This window comes from Hyalella azteca, unplaced genomic scaffold (assembly GCF_000764305.2).
Source record: "Hyalella azteca isolate HAZT.00-mixed unplaced genomic scaffold, Hazt_2.0.2 contig653, whole genome shotgun sequence".
Taxonomy (NCBI): Eukaryota; Metazoa; Arthropoda; class Malacostraca; order Amphipoda; family Hyalellidae; genus Hyalella; species Hyalella azteca.
In genome coordinates, this window is record NW_025930992.1 from 14,190 (window position 1) to 30,111 (window position 15,922).

At 34.5% G+C, this 15,922-nt stretch overlaps 1 protein-coding gene across 2 annotated transcripts in view; it reads right to left on the bottom strand.

Annotated features, from left to right (window-relative positions):
• Positions 1–6,379: 6,379 nt before the first annotated feature.
• Positions 6,380–15,922, bottom strand: part of LOC108679180 (cGMP-dependent protein kinase 1) — a 41,387-nt gene continuing 31,844 nt past the window's right edge. Inside the window, exons 1-2 of one of the 2 annotated variants that reach the window (XM_047880527.1) lie at positions 10,238–10,837; positions 6,380–6,686 (exon numbers count right to left, since the gene is read on the bottom strand). In XM_047880527.1, coding sequence (XP_047736483.1) covers positions 6,467–6,686; positions 10,238–10,764 — 747 coding nt within the window. In that variant the 5' untranslated portion in view covers positions 10,765–10,837 and the 3' untranslated portion in view covers positions 6,380–6,466. Of the gene's footprint in view, positions 6,687–10,237; positions 10,838–15,922 lie in introns of those variants that run through there. The other variant, XM_018167779.2, reaches the window with a different exon arrangement.

A 15,922-nucleotide genomic window follows, 5' to 3' on the forward strand; every position in this document is an offset into this window, starting at 1 on the left:
GTTCAGAAACTCACACTTTCAGGAAGATTTCTAATGCAACGTGAAGAAAAAAAATTATTCTCACATCAATATGACTTCATTAGAGAAAATGAGTTAAAATATGAAAAAAATTATTTCATGAGTAAATCCATTTTATTTAATGAATTTTTGTCGTGATTTTGCAAGTGAGCTAGCATCGCTTAATTAAAAAATATCGATTTCTTCAAAATTTATTCAGTACTTATTACACATTGAGAATTTTACCTCCAAACATGCCGGACATGATTTATAATGAATAATTTTTATAATTTTTTAATAATAATAATAATATTCTATAAATACAAATACATCATTTAATGAAAATGCGCTACAAGTAGATGACACATAATATATCAAAATAAATGTTTCGTATGGTAACCGTATTTAGATAATCAAAATATTCGCAATTTTCTCTGTAGAGTAAAAACAAAAATTGTAACAATTTGCACCCTCCTAGGGACGCATGCTCTAGAAATTTGAATTACACATTCATACAAAATTTGTATGAATGCGTGAATTCGACTGAATTGATCCGGTAAAAATTTCGTCCACTTGTTTAGTGGAAAATATTATGTAAATTCCGACTTAAATGATTTATGCTTAATTAAGCAATAGACATAAACCAATCATTTGACATAATTAATCCGGTTAATGATTACTTTATTGAAAATTGATCATGTTTGATCTACATGATTAACATCACAAACGGTATTCTCAATCAACTCCTAATATCACACTCCAATATTGATTCCAATTAAAATTTTTTTACATCACTATTCTATTATTGTAAAAAACATGCTCTACATGTGCATATACTATCAATAATTAGTAAATAGTAAATTAGCACACTGTATAGTTAATGTGTATCAATAACACACAAACTCGTGTAGTTTAAAATGTATTAAAGAAATCTATAACATATATTTCCTCAGTTCATCAGAAAAAAATAGATGATGTCACGGTGAAAATAATCAAGTTTACGTTAACAAAATCCAAACCAGTCATTCAAGTCGAAATTTAAGTAAATTCAGCAAACTAGAGAAGCAAAAATTAAGATATTTGAAGACGGATTAATATTATCTGTATTTGTACAATTTTCTATATAAAAAAGTATTAGATGGCAAAATTTTCTTGTTGAAACACTTACTATTATTGACTTGAGAATGCAACAATTGTTATTATTGTAATGCAACAAATATTATTATTATTATTACAATTTTCAGGGAGCCAAAAATTTTTCAGAAGACGTTAATAGATACAAAGGCAGGTACTTATAATAGTACTTATAATATATTTAACTTCGTTTTGAACGTATTAACATTCATTTTTAAGTTACAAAAGCATTGAAGTATCAAATTTTGGTGGATAAAAGTACATAATATACGTAAACTGCAAACCTTATCTATATAAGTACCTACATGTATTCATTTTTAAGTTACAAAAGCATTGAATTATCAAATTTTGGTGGATAAAAGTACGTAATATACGTAAACTGCAAACCTTATCTATATAAGTACCCGTATTTATGTCAGGAATGCGTACGAGCATTCACGATAGCCGTTAACGAATTCCTTAACTGTTTAGAGCGAACAAAAATTCGATTTAGTGATGGCGTTAGCGAATTATTCTGATGTAAGTTAAAAACACTAAAAATATGTCGGCAAAAAATATTAATATCATCGAGTTAGATTTTATTTTAAATAATCGCTACAAATAAAAAAAGATCAGACAGAGTACAAATACCGTAGTATAAAATATTTGAAATAGATAATCTTCGTCAAAGTTCTACACCTATATTCCCGGAAGCGATATTTTTGCACTTATAATTAAATAAAAGTATAGTTAATAATTTTGCACACCGGTATAATTAAATAAAAAATAATGTTATTAAAATATAAACTTTGCGAATTACCGCAGAAACGATATTTTTTGCACTTATACTCTAGTATAATTTAATACAAGTGAATGTGATTAAAATATAGACTGTGTCAATTATACACTTTATATACACTGCAAAACATGGATGTAAATCGACAGTCATATCCATAACAAATATTAACACTTCGAAAAAACTAATCACACACATAAAATATGGTGGGATAAAAGTAACAAACTAGATGCGTTGACCTTAAATTTTCCCCTATAAGGGCATTGTTTCAAGTTCGCTGCATTGAAAATAGGCAAAAATTAGGCTAGAATTAAAAATATGCAGGTAACGAAGATAGAAAAAAAGCTTCGCGAGAAACATAGCTAACTTCAAGTAAAAGACAATCTATGTGCGAAGTCCACTTATAACGAAAATGTCAAAGCGAGAACTAAGCTCAATTGCAATTTTTAAAAAGAAATGTTAATCGGAAAAAGGCATTTTCAAATTTACATTCAATGTAGAACTCCTATGTCATTACGTGTGTCTGTGCTCGTCAGAAGTCCTATGGGATTTCGCGCTCCTAGGGGGATTGTTCCTGAGCGCCCCACCGCTGAGCTCGCGGTGTCTGACTGCAGGTCTCAGTTGTGGGGTTAAGTTATTATGTAGGTAGGATTCCTTACATTAAGTTAGTATGTAGGTAGGATTCCTTACATTAAGTTATTATGTAGGCAGGATTATTTACATTTCCCTTCTCTGTCTCTCTCGTGCGGGCGGCCGACGTCCCGTGTAAGCGACCTCTTGTTCGAGTGTCTTCGTTTCTGTTGCTTTCCACCTGTCCCTCCTTGTCACTTCGTCTCTTTTGAGATGCTAACGCTGCTTCCTTCGAGCCAGCTTCAGCGGGCTGGACATCTGAGACCTTCCGCCCCTTGTGGGTGATGATTAACTTGAGATTTTGAATAATTGAGACCTTCGGCCTTGCTGGCGATGTTATATTATGACCTCCGGCGCGAAATAGCTTGATAGCTGAAGCGCTAGCAAATCATTCTACTACTACTACTACTACTATGTCATTCCCGTTCTGAAATTCGTAGAAAATTTTTCTTTCTCTCTCTAGAAAATTTTCTCTAGAATTTTCTTCGTGAACCTGTAACAATAATATAATAACAATAATAATTAAAGGCCAGACAATAATTTATATTATTGCCTGGCCATAAGTTAGCTAAGTTAGCTATGTTTCTCGCGAAGCTTTTTTTCTATCTTCGTTACCTGTATATTTTTAATTCTAGCCTAATTTTTGCCTAATAATTGGTTGTAAGCGACCGAAACGGCAAAGGTCAAAGGGTACGAAGCTAAGGATAACTTCTTAGGCGAAAATTTCAGTGTCTTCGCTTCACTGTTAAAAAAATAAAACTGCAATAAATTTGTTTCATACAACGTCGTATGGAATATTTAAAAAAATATATTAAAAGTAAGTCCTCACTAAAATGCAACGTGGAGATAAAAACATTCAACCCACCATAACATCATAAAATTTACGGGCCTAAACATAAACTAAACATTAACGAAACATCATCAAAACATCATGGAAACATCAAAACATCAACTAAACATTAACGAAAAATCATCGAAACATCATCGTAACATTAAAAAATCATTAAAACTTCATCAAGGCCAAACCATCATACATAAATCAAGAGCCAATATAAATTTAAGTGAAAATCAAGACGCGTACGGAAGCCGTCATCCGCTACGGGCTGTCGGCCCCCTCCCCTCCCACCCCGGGGGGGAGTGGGGGGGGTCGGCCCCCTCCCCCGGGGGGACGCATTCCATGCAAGGCTGGATAGGCCGGCACAAGGCCGAACTTGCTCCCCTCTCCCTCCCCCCCAATAATATAAAAACAACCATCATGGCAACCTGCTCCCTCCCCCTTACCCCCTTCAATAAAATAAAAAACAACCATCATGGCAACCTGCTCCCTCCCCCTTACCCCCACAGAACTAATTTTAGGAGAACATTATGGAGCCATAAGAATAAAAAAACGTATCATATATAATAGTAACTTAAATAAGTAATAACATTTAAAAAGCCTTGCTTGATGAATTATCAGCAATTACGAGTAAACATTTTGTTGAGCAGTTTGTAAAATATTCAGCAATTTTTATTATATATTTTGGGGGTGAATGAATTAAGTTCGGTAGGGGACATATAAAAAGCGATATATATAAACTGAGAGATAGGTATATGAAAAATATAAAATGAAGCTATATATAAAATGAGACTAAAACAAATGGTTATTTATGAAAAGCTAGATTAACAATCAGGGTAAAAGAAAGAGTAGGAGTGAAAGGAGGGGTGGGAGTGAAAGAAAGGGTGGGAGTAAAGGAGGGGTAGGAGTGAAAGGAGGGGTGGGAGTGAAAGAAGGGGTGGGAGTGAAAGAAAGGGGTGAGAATGAAAGGAGGGGTGTGGATGAAAATGAAGCTTTAAAAATGTAAAGTAATTAAATGGAGAAAGCGATGAACCTAAAATAATTAATATATTGGCTGGGGAGGAGAGTAGGAAGAGGGAACAAGCAAAAGATGGAGAGAGTAATTATGTGCAGAGGGAGTGGGGGACAGAAGCAGAATGTGCATGAAAATATCGAGGTTATTTTCTGTAGGAGTTTTGCCGGAGGCTGTACCGAATGCCGTCGACCTTCATGTGAAGCAATAAAAAAAATTCATCCAAGTTCTGAGTCCGCGGCTACCGCTTTGAGCGACGCCAACATGCATACAACGGCACCTCAGCTGCCCGGCAGTTAAATTCAAAATAAAGACGAAAATTCCATTTATATATTTCATTAAAAGTGGAAGCTGTAATTTATAAACAGGTGTTCAGTCGATTTTAAACAGGTATTGACTGATTATTATTATGATGATTGATATTGATTGAAAACCCAGAAACGTGATCGCACTTTTTTCTTAACTCAGCAGCGATTTTATGAGCGATTACAATTATTACAGCAATTACAATTATTTATTGTAGTAAGTCATGCAGCTATAACAATTATAACACAATGCACCATCATTCCTAGAGTTCCACCCTAGTCATAAATGATTAAATCGAACAATAATAAAGTTTTAACAGGCGTCAGGGGAAATAAAATAAGCCTAAATGTAGCAGTGAGCCAGTGACACATGCTAGAAAATAATATGCTATAAACTTCATGAAAATTTTTCGAAGTTTTCAATGAAGCAGGATTCAGAAATTTATTGGTAATTGGTGCAGAAGATGTGTTGCACAGCTTGTTATGGCAACATTTTATACAATTCATTATCCAATACGAGCACAAATTTAATTCAGTTCATGCTCTAGAAACCATTTTCATTGACGATGATCGTTTTCTGTGAATTTTCTTTCAGGCATAGACTCAATTGATTTCTTAGTTGTGGCGTTATGCCTACAGAACAGTGCTGAATATCACTAATTCATAAACTACGTTTTTTTTTATCAAAAATACATATACCAAAAATTCTTCGTGCTCAAATTTTAACGCAAACCAACTTTTCACATGGAAAATTTTCGATTGCATTCTTAAAATTTTAACCATAATTCAGAAACGATTCATTTTCTTTACGACATTTTGGAGAATTTCATAAGTCTCATGTTCATTTTCCTCATTGAATCCATGCATTATGAATAAACAATGAACATTAATTTCTGAAATATGTAAAGCAAATTTTGCAAATTATATTTTAACAAAGCAATCTTACATGACAAATAGAAATACTTGAATTAAACTATCTAGTTTAATTTAAGTCAAGTTTGCGACTAATATTGACTGAAAAACGCATGCAAAAAAAATTAAATTATTTCAATCGCAACACATTACTTTACATTAACAAAACATATCTTTCACTTAATCAGGTAATCCTACACGTAAGATACCAGGACGCGAGATTAAACCTATCGATAGAAGCCTAGTATGGATCAGTAAAAAATTACTAAGTTACCATAGAATTAAGAAATCGTGCAAGGTTGTCACCATCATAAAAAAGATCATCGTCATTTTCAAATAAAATATTAGTGATCATGGATGGTATAACATACTACTAACGGACAATAGCATAAAAAAGAGCAATAATAATTAAAATAGTGATAGCGATACAGGGGCGACATGCGTGGAGGCGGAAGACGATCTTACATGACGTATTATTAATGGTGAACAAATTGTACTTTTATAATGTAGAACATGTAGCTTATGTTGAGAGCATTAACAATGCAATAGTAAAGACATGCACTATTCTTACCTTCCATGATGTAGTAAGCTTTTATTGTGATCATTAACAATGCAACAGTAAAGACACTATCCTTACGTTCCTTGATGTAGTGAGCTTATTTTTTAATCATTAACAATGCAACAGTAAAGACACTATCCTCACCTTCCATGATGCAGTGAGCTTATATTATGATCATTATCATTAACAATGCAATAGTATAGACACTATCCTCACCTTCCATGATGTAGTGAGCTTATATTATGATCATTATCATCAACAATACAATAGTATAAACACTATCCTTACCTTCCATGATGTAGTGAGCTTATATTATGATCATTATCACTAACAATGCAGTGGTAAAGACACTATCCTTACCTTCCATGATGTAGAGCATGGAGCCCGTATCACCCTCCCTGATGATGACAGCTCCAGCTTCACACTCCTCACAATACATGCTCTCCATAATCTCCTTCACTTGACCGAGCTCCAGGTTCTTCAGGAAGTCGTTCTCCAGCAGCGCTTGCTTGATTAGCTCCTTCGAGCTGTAAAAATAAAATAAATATATATATTAAACAGTTAATAGAAAAAATAAAAAAATATATTTGATGTAATCTAAGCATCATTAAAATAATAAGATCAGGAAATCGTTCTCTAGCAGCGCTTGCTTGATTAATTCCTTCGAGCTGTAAAAATAAACAAATATATACATATAATAATACATATAAAATATATAAAAGACTACATTATTAATATATATATATATACACTTAACAGTTAATATTTGATGTAATCAAAACATTATTAAATTAATAAGATCAGGAAGTCGTTCTCTAGCAGCGCTTGCTTGATCAACTCCGAGCTGTAAAAATAAACAAATATAGGTACATACTTAACAGTTAATATTTGATGTAATCAAAACATTATTAAAATAATAAGATCAGGAAGTCGTTCTCTAGCAGCGCTTGCTTGATCAACTCCTTCGAGCTGTAAAAATAAACAAATATATATATATATACACTTGACACCTAATATTTAATGTAATCAAAGCATCATTAAAATAATGAGGTTAATGAATATATGAAGGTTACATTTAAAAAGTAATACATTTAAATACATTCACTCCCCTCGTACTTTTAAAAAGTAATAAAATCATACCTTATATCCCGTATATGTAAAATGAAAACAATCCCGTTACCCGGACAAAAATATTAAAGACAATCATTTCATTACATCAAAGCATGCACAGCGCGTGAATCCCATTACCCGCACTTGAATAATAAGAACAATACCGTTACTCGTACAAAAATAATAATAAAATCCTTTTATCCGTAAATAAATAATAGAAACAATACTGTGAACCTTACATAAATAATGGAAACGATCCCATTAACCGCACATAATTAATAGAAACAATTCCGTTATCCGTACAAAAAAAAAAACAATAATATTATCCGTACATAAATAACAGAAACGATCCCATCTCCCTTGCCACTGCACCCAAGGCACGCTGCGCTCCATACTATCAACTTGAGCTCAGGATATTTTTTTTCATAGGTAGAACCTTGTTCAAAATTCTGTCACTAAAGATTCATATTTTGAGAAAGTTAACCAAATAAAAATACACCACAAAACGATTGAATAATAAATAAATAATACTAATGTAGGTAAACCAGAGTCCATGTTACTGGGGCTCATAAAAAAAGCTTCTTTTTGGGCGAGATCATTTTAGAGACTCGTTCAACTGTTACAAAAATAGTTCAGTAAACCATTTAAAACGATATTTTCTTCGATACATCACTGTCTGTAGAAAATATAAAACTAACACAAACTAATGTAATACAGACTGTCCACGGTGACTCTTAGCTACAAATCCTTTAACTCTTGTTAATACTATTTGTAGTAAAGTTACTTCATTGTGGTCGTATTTGTGGTATAAATGAAGCGCGTTTTCGTGATTGTAAAACGGTTTTTGCCGAGTAAAAATTTATTTCGCTTTAATATCTTACACAGAAAATACTCGTATTTACAGAATCACTTGATTATTAAGCATGAGACATTCTATAATCAATAATTGTGGTTCTGTTGCACTTTCCGAGTTATTGAGAGAGAACGGGGATAACATTATGGAGCAAGACTGCATCATAATGAGACTACATAATGAGTCTCATTATGAGACGAGACTACATAATAAGTCTCATAATGAGGCTATATAATGATTCTTATTATGAGGCTACATAATGAGTCTTATTATGAGACTACATAATAACTTATTAAGTCTCATAATGAGGCTACATAATGAGTCTCATTATGAGACTACATAATTAGTCTCATTATGAGACTACATTTGCAACGTACATAAAAATAACCAACCGTGACTGTACAAATAGATGCGTTTAGAAGTGCTAAGTTAAAAGAGCATACATGAAAATCTGAACACTACTCGAGTACTAGTAAGTAAGCCTGGTAACGATAGTTACCGTCGGTGGATAATGGACCCAAACAATACACGTGTATAAAACGTAATCAGGAAAAAAAAGTAAAAAATTAGCATAGATTTTTACGCTCTTTAGAATGAATGCACTTTTTCTTATTCGATAACTTTTACTAATGAATGATATCCTGATGGTGCACGGCAAGTAATTCTCGAGTAAGGTTTAATTAATTATATTAAATAAAAAATGTAACTGTTGATTATTGTCGATCTGTTACTAAGTGCGAGGGTCAATTTTGACGAGGTTTTATTTTTGAAGAAGAAAAGGACGCATGTTCTTTTTTATATTTTTATTATTTAGCACAAGAAGATGACGCTGGTTTACAGTCAACGCGAATGTTATTCTTCAGAAGAAAACAGAACTTTTGTATTTCCATCATACAGAATTATTCAAAACATCTCCACCAAATAATTTTAGAATTAACGCAAGCATTGGTTTTAATATCATTATTCATATTATTAATTATATAATATGACAATATTAATTAATAATGATTTTATATTAATATTAATCGTTGATAATATTAATTGGTGTTAATATCATCAGTTATAATATTAATTTTATAATATGACAATATTATTTAATTTTGATTTTATATAAATATTATAATTACTCGTAGACAATTTCAATTATCTAAGAGTCGCCACAGATACAAGTCTCCGCAGTCCACACTTCAATACAAATGGACGATCTTATATATTAAACGAAATTCAATTAAAATATTAGGGCCATAAATATCTGGTATATTATTTGTATAGAATTCAACCAAACACAACAAATGATTTTTGATATTTATATTTAATTATTTAATTTTCATCAATAGGCGGCGAGTTTGGAGCAGTGTAGAGTGACCGGCCTCTAATGCTCAGTTTAATTCATATTTGTATGAATTTATGAATTCATATTTAACTTTATATGAATTATATAAATTTATTTTACATAGACAACTATTTAATATATTTATAACTTACACTTCTATTACACTGTTTTTGACAGGAATTTATTTTAATGCATATTTATACGAATGTTATGTATATTTATATTAATTTGTTCCTTTAAGCAGGTTTCATTGAAGACCAGAGAATTCGTTTTATTGGCAATTTTCTTATTAGAAATTTTTTGAATATCAAAAATTTTTGATTTTTGAGTAGTATCCTATTTACGTGATTTTGTACTTACATATGTCGACCAAAATTTCATCACTCAAAGCGCATCTTAAGTTGATAATGAATGATTGATACATTCGAAACGTTGTTTAAAGAAATAAAAATGTCCATCTGCACGCTGATTTTTGGTTTACCAGTGCAAACGAAAAATATTGTTCGATCTATTACAAAAAACTAATAAGAAAATTGTCAATAAAACGAAGTCTCTGGGGCCATACTTTCAAAACTCGCTAAGCGAACGTAAGTACTTACGCTCTATTTTCTTGTCTATGATTGGTGGATTTTGCTAGAAAGGCCGTCAATGATTGGCTGATAAACTTACGATCTCTTAACTTTTTTTGAAAGTATAGGCCCTGGTCTTCAATGAAACCTGCTTAAAGGAACAAATTTTGCCAATCTATACTAATATTATATAAATTTCTAAACAGATCTCACCGCGCGGGTTTTTCAACAGGCACAGGAGCGGACAGCGGAGTATCCCCGATTTGCGGTTCCGCGGAAATGGCCATCCGTTTTGGCCGGATGGCCGAGGAGAGGTCCGGATAAGCGGACTCCGGAGTCGCGTTGCCAAACTGCGGATACGAATATCGCAACGTTCCGGCTAATTTATCTACCGCACAAGCAGCTGACATTTGTGCTTGGTAGTCTTTAAGTTGCTTTTTCAGTAAACAAATTTGTTCTTCTTGAGCTCTAACCTCGGTTTCAAGAACTGATATAACTTTATCTTTAAGGGCTACGGCCTCTAGAGTGGAGGCTAGAGTGGCTTGAAGTTCCCTGTATGAGTTCTCGGAGGCTGATTTAAAACGCCTATCAAAGTCCATTGTTTTTTCAAGTTCTGGACTTTCAACAGACGACTGTGGTCTGGAAAGTCCGATGTTTTTGAACCTTAACTTGAACGAAGAGCCTTCCGAAGACTCGCTCTTCGAGGCCGATTTTCTACGGCCATAGAAAAACTTCTGCATAGCGTCAACACTAATTGTTGAATCGTGACAACGAATGTCAACATAATAAGAAGTTGAGTTAAATCATCACTGCACAGCGCTAGCGAACAAACAACAGAAAAGCAGGTCTCATTAATTATTTAGCGAAAGTTGCTGAAACTAATAAGATAAGTAGTGTAAGTATTAGCAAAAATAAAATGCGTAAGAAGACCATACTAAACTATAATATTTAAATTAGCTAGATCATTTCTACTTTACTGATGTCTAACCTCACTCAATCGATTAATAGATTAATATTGCAATTTTGGAATAGATAAAAAAGAAATGAGAGTACAAAAGAAACAGTCAAGCATGGAAACGAAAAGGTGTAAATGGACGAAATTTTCGAGAAAAAAATTATTAACTTATACGTGATAAGAATGAAAGGTCAAAGTCTAAAGAAGTGACCCATATTTTTTCAATTACAAAAATTACAATTGAACACACAATTGACACAAAACTAGCACAGCACTAGCACAGCACTAGCACAGCACTAGTACAGCAATATAGCACAGCACTGTGGACAACATCACCGAAGACGTCGCACCAGAAGCGTGCCGATAAAAGCGAAGGAAACAACAGATTGTGGCTTCCGACAAGCTGCTGTAGTTCTGCTAGTGCTGGTGCTGCTAGTGCTGTTGCTGCTAGTGCTGGTGCTGCTAGTGCTGGTGCTGGTGCTGCTAGTGCTGCTGCAAGTTCTACTAGAATAAATCCGTGCATGGAGGCGGGTGCAGTGAATGAGTGACGGCGCGTGCAGTGAATGAGTGAAGGCGCGTGCAGTGAATGAGTGAAGGCGCGTGCAGTGAATGTTGAAAGAATATTCATAAAAATAAGATCGTGTTCACAATAATAGCATTAATAATAATGATGTGGTTTTGGCGGCTCCACCCCTCAGAGAATAACTGAGGGAACGAATTAACTGAGGGAACTAATCAACTGAGGGAACTAATCAACTGAGGGAACTAATTAACTGAGGGAACTAATCAACTGAGGGAACTAATTAACTGAGGGAACTAATTAACTGAGGGAACTAATTAACGGAGGGAACGAATTAACTGAGAGAACGAATTAACTGAGAGAACGAATTAACTGAGAGAACGAATTAACTGAGGGAACGAATTAACTGAGAGAACGAATTAACTGAGGGAACGAATAGAACGAATTAACTGAGAGAACTAATTAACTGAGAGAATTGACTGAAGGAACTAATTAACTGAGGGAACGAATCAACTGAGAGAACGAATCAACTGAGAGAATTGACTGAAGGAACTAATTAACTGAGGGAACGAATCAACTGAGAGAACGAATTAACTGAGGGAACGAATCAACTGAGAGAACTAATTAACTGAGGGTAAGAATTAACTGAGAGAACTAATTAACTGAGGGAACGAATCAACTGAGGTAACTAATTAGGTGAGGGAACTGATTAAGTGAGACAACTAATTCACTGAGGAAACGAATTGACTCCATCACCTCTACAATGAAATTAATCATTTATCAGGATACTATTTCTTAGTAAAGTTTGTATTCCTAATTTCTTTTATTGGAAAAAATACTTTAAATAGTTAAAAATAGATAACCTATTATGCATATTATTATTATCAATATTATTATTATTATTATTACTATTACTATTGGCCCAGTTCCGCGGCAGAACTGAGACTCTCTCAACGCAAAACTTTATATAAGAAGAAGAACGTAAATAAAAAACATAAGCAATTAGATTTTGACAAGTTTTGGATAAAGACGTTGTGAATCCGTAGACTTCAGCGTTTACTGCTCGCCAGAAGTGTACACGTACCACACGTACACGTGCCACACGTACACGTGCCACACGTACACGTGCCACACGTACACATGTCACACATACACGTGCCACACATGTGTATAAGTACACACGCCACACATACGCACACAGGGTTACACAGTATGTACAACTTTCACCCACGCTCGCCCAACTTAATGAGGTTGTTTTATATGCGAACTCTAATAATAATAAAAATAATAATAATAATAATAATAATAATAAAAATAATAATAATAATAATAATAATAATATGCTTGGAAACTCTTGAGAAAACTTGACAAAAACTTGACCTGTTAACAACAGCAACCTGCACCAGCAACAGCGACCTGCATGAACATGATGCTTGTAAGTGTCTATGTTAAATGAACATGATGCGTGTATGTCTATGTTAAATGAACATGATGCGTGTATGTCTATGTAATATGAACATGATGCTTGTATGTCTATGTTAAATGAACATGATGCTTGTATGTCTATGTGATATGAACATGATGCGTGTATGTCTATGTTAACTGAACATGATGCTTGTATGTCCATGTTTAATGAACATGATGCCTCTATGTCTATGTTAAATTAACTTGATATTCGTATGTCTTTGCGATGTCTTCCTATGGCCCAATATTTCAATTGCAGTCTATTACTGAATTCGTTCAACAGACGCTAATCTTAAAACAATTATTCATGTAATTGTTCATTAAATTTGCACGAGTATAATGTAGTGCTGCCGGTTATTGTGACTAAAATATTTGAAATAAAAGTATCCTGATATTATCAGGAATAAAAAGGTCAAGAAATTGTACTTTAATGTGCCCTAAAATCTATAATCAATATATAACGAATCATAAAATGAATGATAGAGCTATCACAGGTAAAAACTTGAGATACGGCAGTTAAGGTTAGACTGCGAAATTGTCTTGGCAATAATAATTCGATTAGATTAAATAATGCGATTATATATTTAATAATTGGGTTACCTATATTATACGTCTGCACCGATCTTCATCATCTGCTCATATGCATCATGTGACTGCGGACGACAAAGGCGGTGCATCAGCATGGCTGTGAAAGGTGACTCTCAGAACCTCTTCTAAAGTTTTAAGGCTGATCGCTAAGTGAAGTGATAAATAACTTCGTGTTTGCCTAATAGTTATATATGTTGGATGAGCTGAGCGTAACATGCATGTAGTTTCCGTAAAACGTTTATATTTCGTCGCATCGAATTTTGTTGTTTTTCAAACTCGTCAAAAAATTATTAAATATTTTTTTTGGATATTGAATAGTTATATCAATTCCGTTAAAAAAAATTGGAACTTGACGTGTGGCTCACTGATATAATGAAGGGACGAGTTTGCTGCATGAATGTTTACTGAGTAGAGGTATATATAGATTACTGGTAGACTCAGTAGAGGACTGGTAAGCGTGGCAGAGGACTGGTAGACTTGACAGAGGTCTAATTAGCCTGGATGAGGGGCTGGTAGACCAGGAAGAGGACTATTAGCTTGATAGAGGCCATAGAAGACTGGTAGACCTGGTAGAAGACTAGTAGACCTGGCAGAAGACTGGTAGACGTGGCAGAAGACTGGTAGACGTAGCAGAAGACTAGTAGACCTGGCAGAAGACTGGTAGACCTGGCAGAAGACTAGTAGACCTGGTAGAAGACTAGTAGACCTGGTAGAAGACTGGTAGACGTGGCAAGGACTGGTAGACCTGGCAGAAGACTGGTAGACTTGGCAGAAGACTGGTAGACCTGGCAGCGGACTGGTAGACCTGGTAGAAGACTGGTAGACCTGGGAGAAGACTAGTAGACCTGGTAGAAGACTAGTAGACCTGGCAGAAGACTAGTAGACCTGGCAAAAGACTAGTAGACCTGGAAGAAGACTGGTAGACCTGGCAGAAGACTGGTAGGCCTGCTAGAAGACTGGCATACCTGGCAGAAGACTAGTAGACCTGGGAGAAGACTGGTAGACCTGGTAGAAGACTGGTAGACCTGGTAGAAGACTGGCATACCTGGGAGAAGACTGGTAGACCTGGTAGAAGACTAGTAGACCTGGCATAAGACTAGTAGACCTGGCATAAGACTAGTAGACCTGGCAGAAGACTGGAAGAACTAGAAGACTGACAGAAATGACAGAGCGCTGGTAGACCCACTATGCCAGGAAAGTCAAGGTCTGTTTGCAAAGATGACCGTTGCACTGATTGCTTCGCAGACCGCCACTCTCTTCCTCTGCCTCCTGCATTCCAGTTCGCTCGCCGAGCTCGGCAATCATGCAGTTTTATAATCTACTTAGTGAGTTAATTAGCTCAACTTCATTACTGTAATCGGCAATCAGTTTTCTAATCAACTTAGTGAGTTAATTAGCTTAACTTCATTACTGTAATTAAGTTTAAATAGTTCGTATTTGATGTAGTTTCATCGTTATTCATGTATTTGCCGACCGCAGCTTCCCACCTAGCAAAAGAGCGTATAGGTGCTAAGAACGGAAAGTGTGTCACTATTTGAACAACTTGGGCCTATACTTTCAAAAAAGTTAAGAGATCGTAAGTTCATCAGCCAATCATTGACGGCCTTTCAAGCAAAATCCACCAATCATAGGCAAGAAAATAGAGCGTAAGTACTTACGTTCACTTAATCATAAACAAGAAAATAGAGCGTAAGTACTTACGTTCACTAGGCGAGTTTTGAAAGTATGGCACCAGATCCACTATTTTTCCCACTATACTAAGAATTCATGGATTCATGTGGTATGTGCTTTCGTACACTCAGAGAAATGTAAAACTTTGTCCGAAAAACGATGCACTTTTGTTCATATTTATACTGGGTCATCCTAACCAAGTTTGGCCCGGCAAAACTGTGTTGCGACTTCCGCTCTCACTATTTGTGTGTCAAATGATGTGTCATAATTTGGACGATATGACCTATTAATTTTTATGCGAGTACACAGAAATTTATAATAATAAATACATAATGGATGGAAACAAACAAAATTCCATTTGAAAACATGAGGACATGATAACTTGTTGTATCGAATATTAGCACATCATAACTAGATAAAAAGAACACGATAACTTGTTGCAAAATTCATGTGAACAATATAATTCTGAATTATCAGTCAAATTATTGCACAAAATTGCAGCGTTTATTGCAGCTGTAACAACCATAAGCATCAGTGAATATGCCATAATGAATATGCCATAATAATGAATATGCCATAATGAATATGCCATAAGCATATTCATCGAAGTAATAGTATAAATATGATTTAAACTATTAATTGAAGTTTGATGATAGCAAAACAAGCGCCTCGTTATAACCTCGCCGCGCCTCCGCGTTCT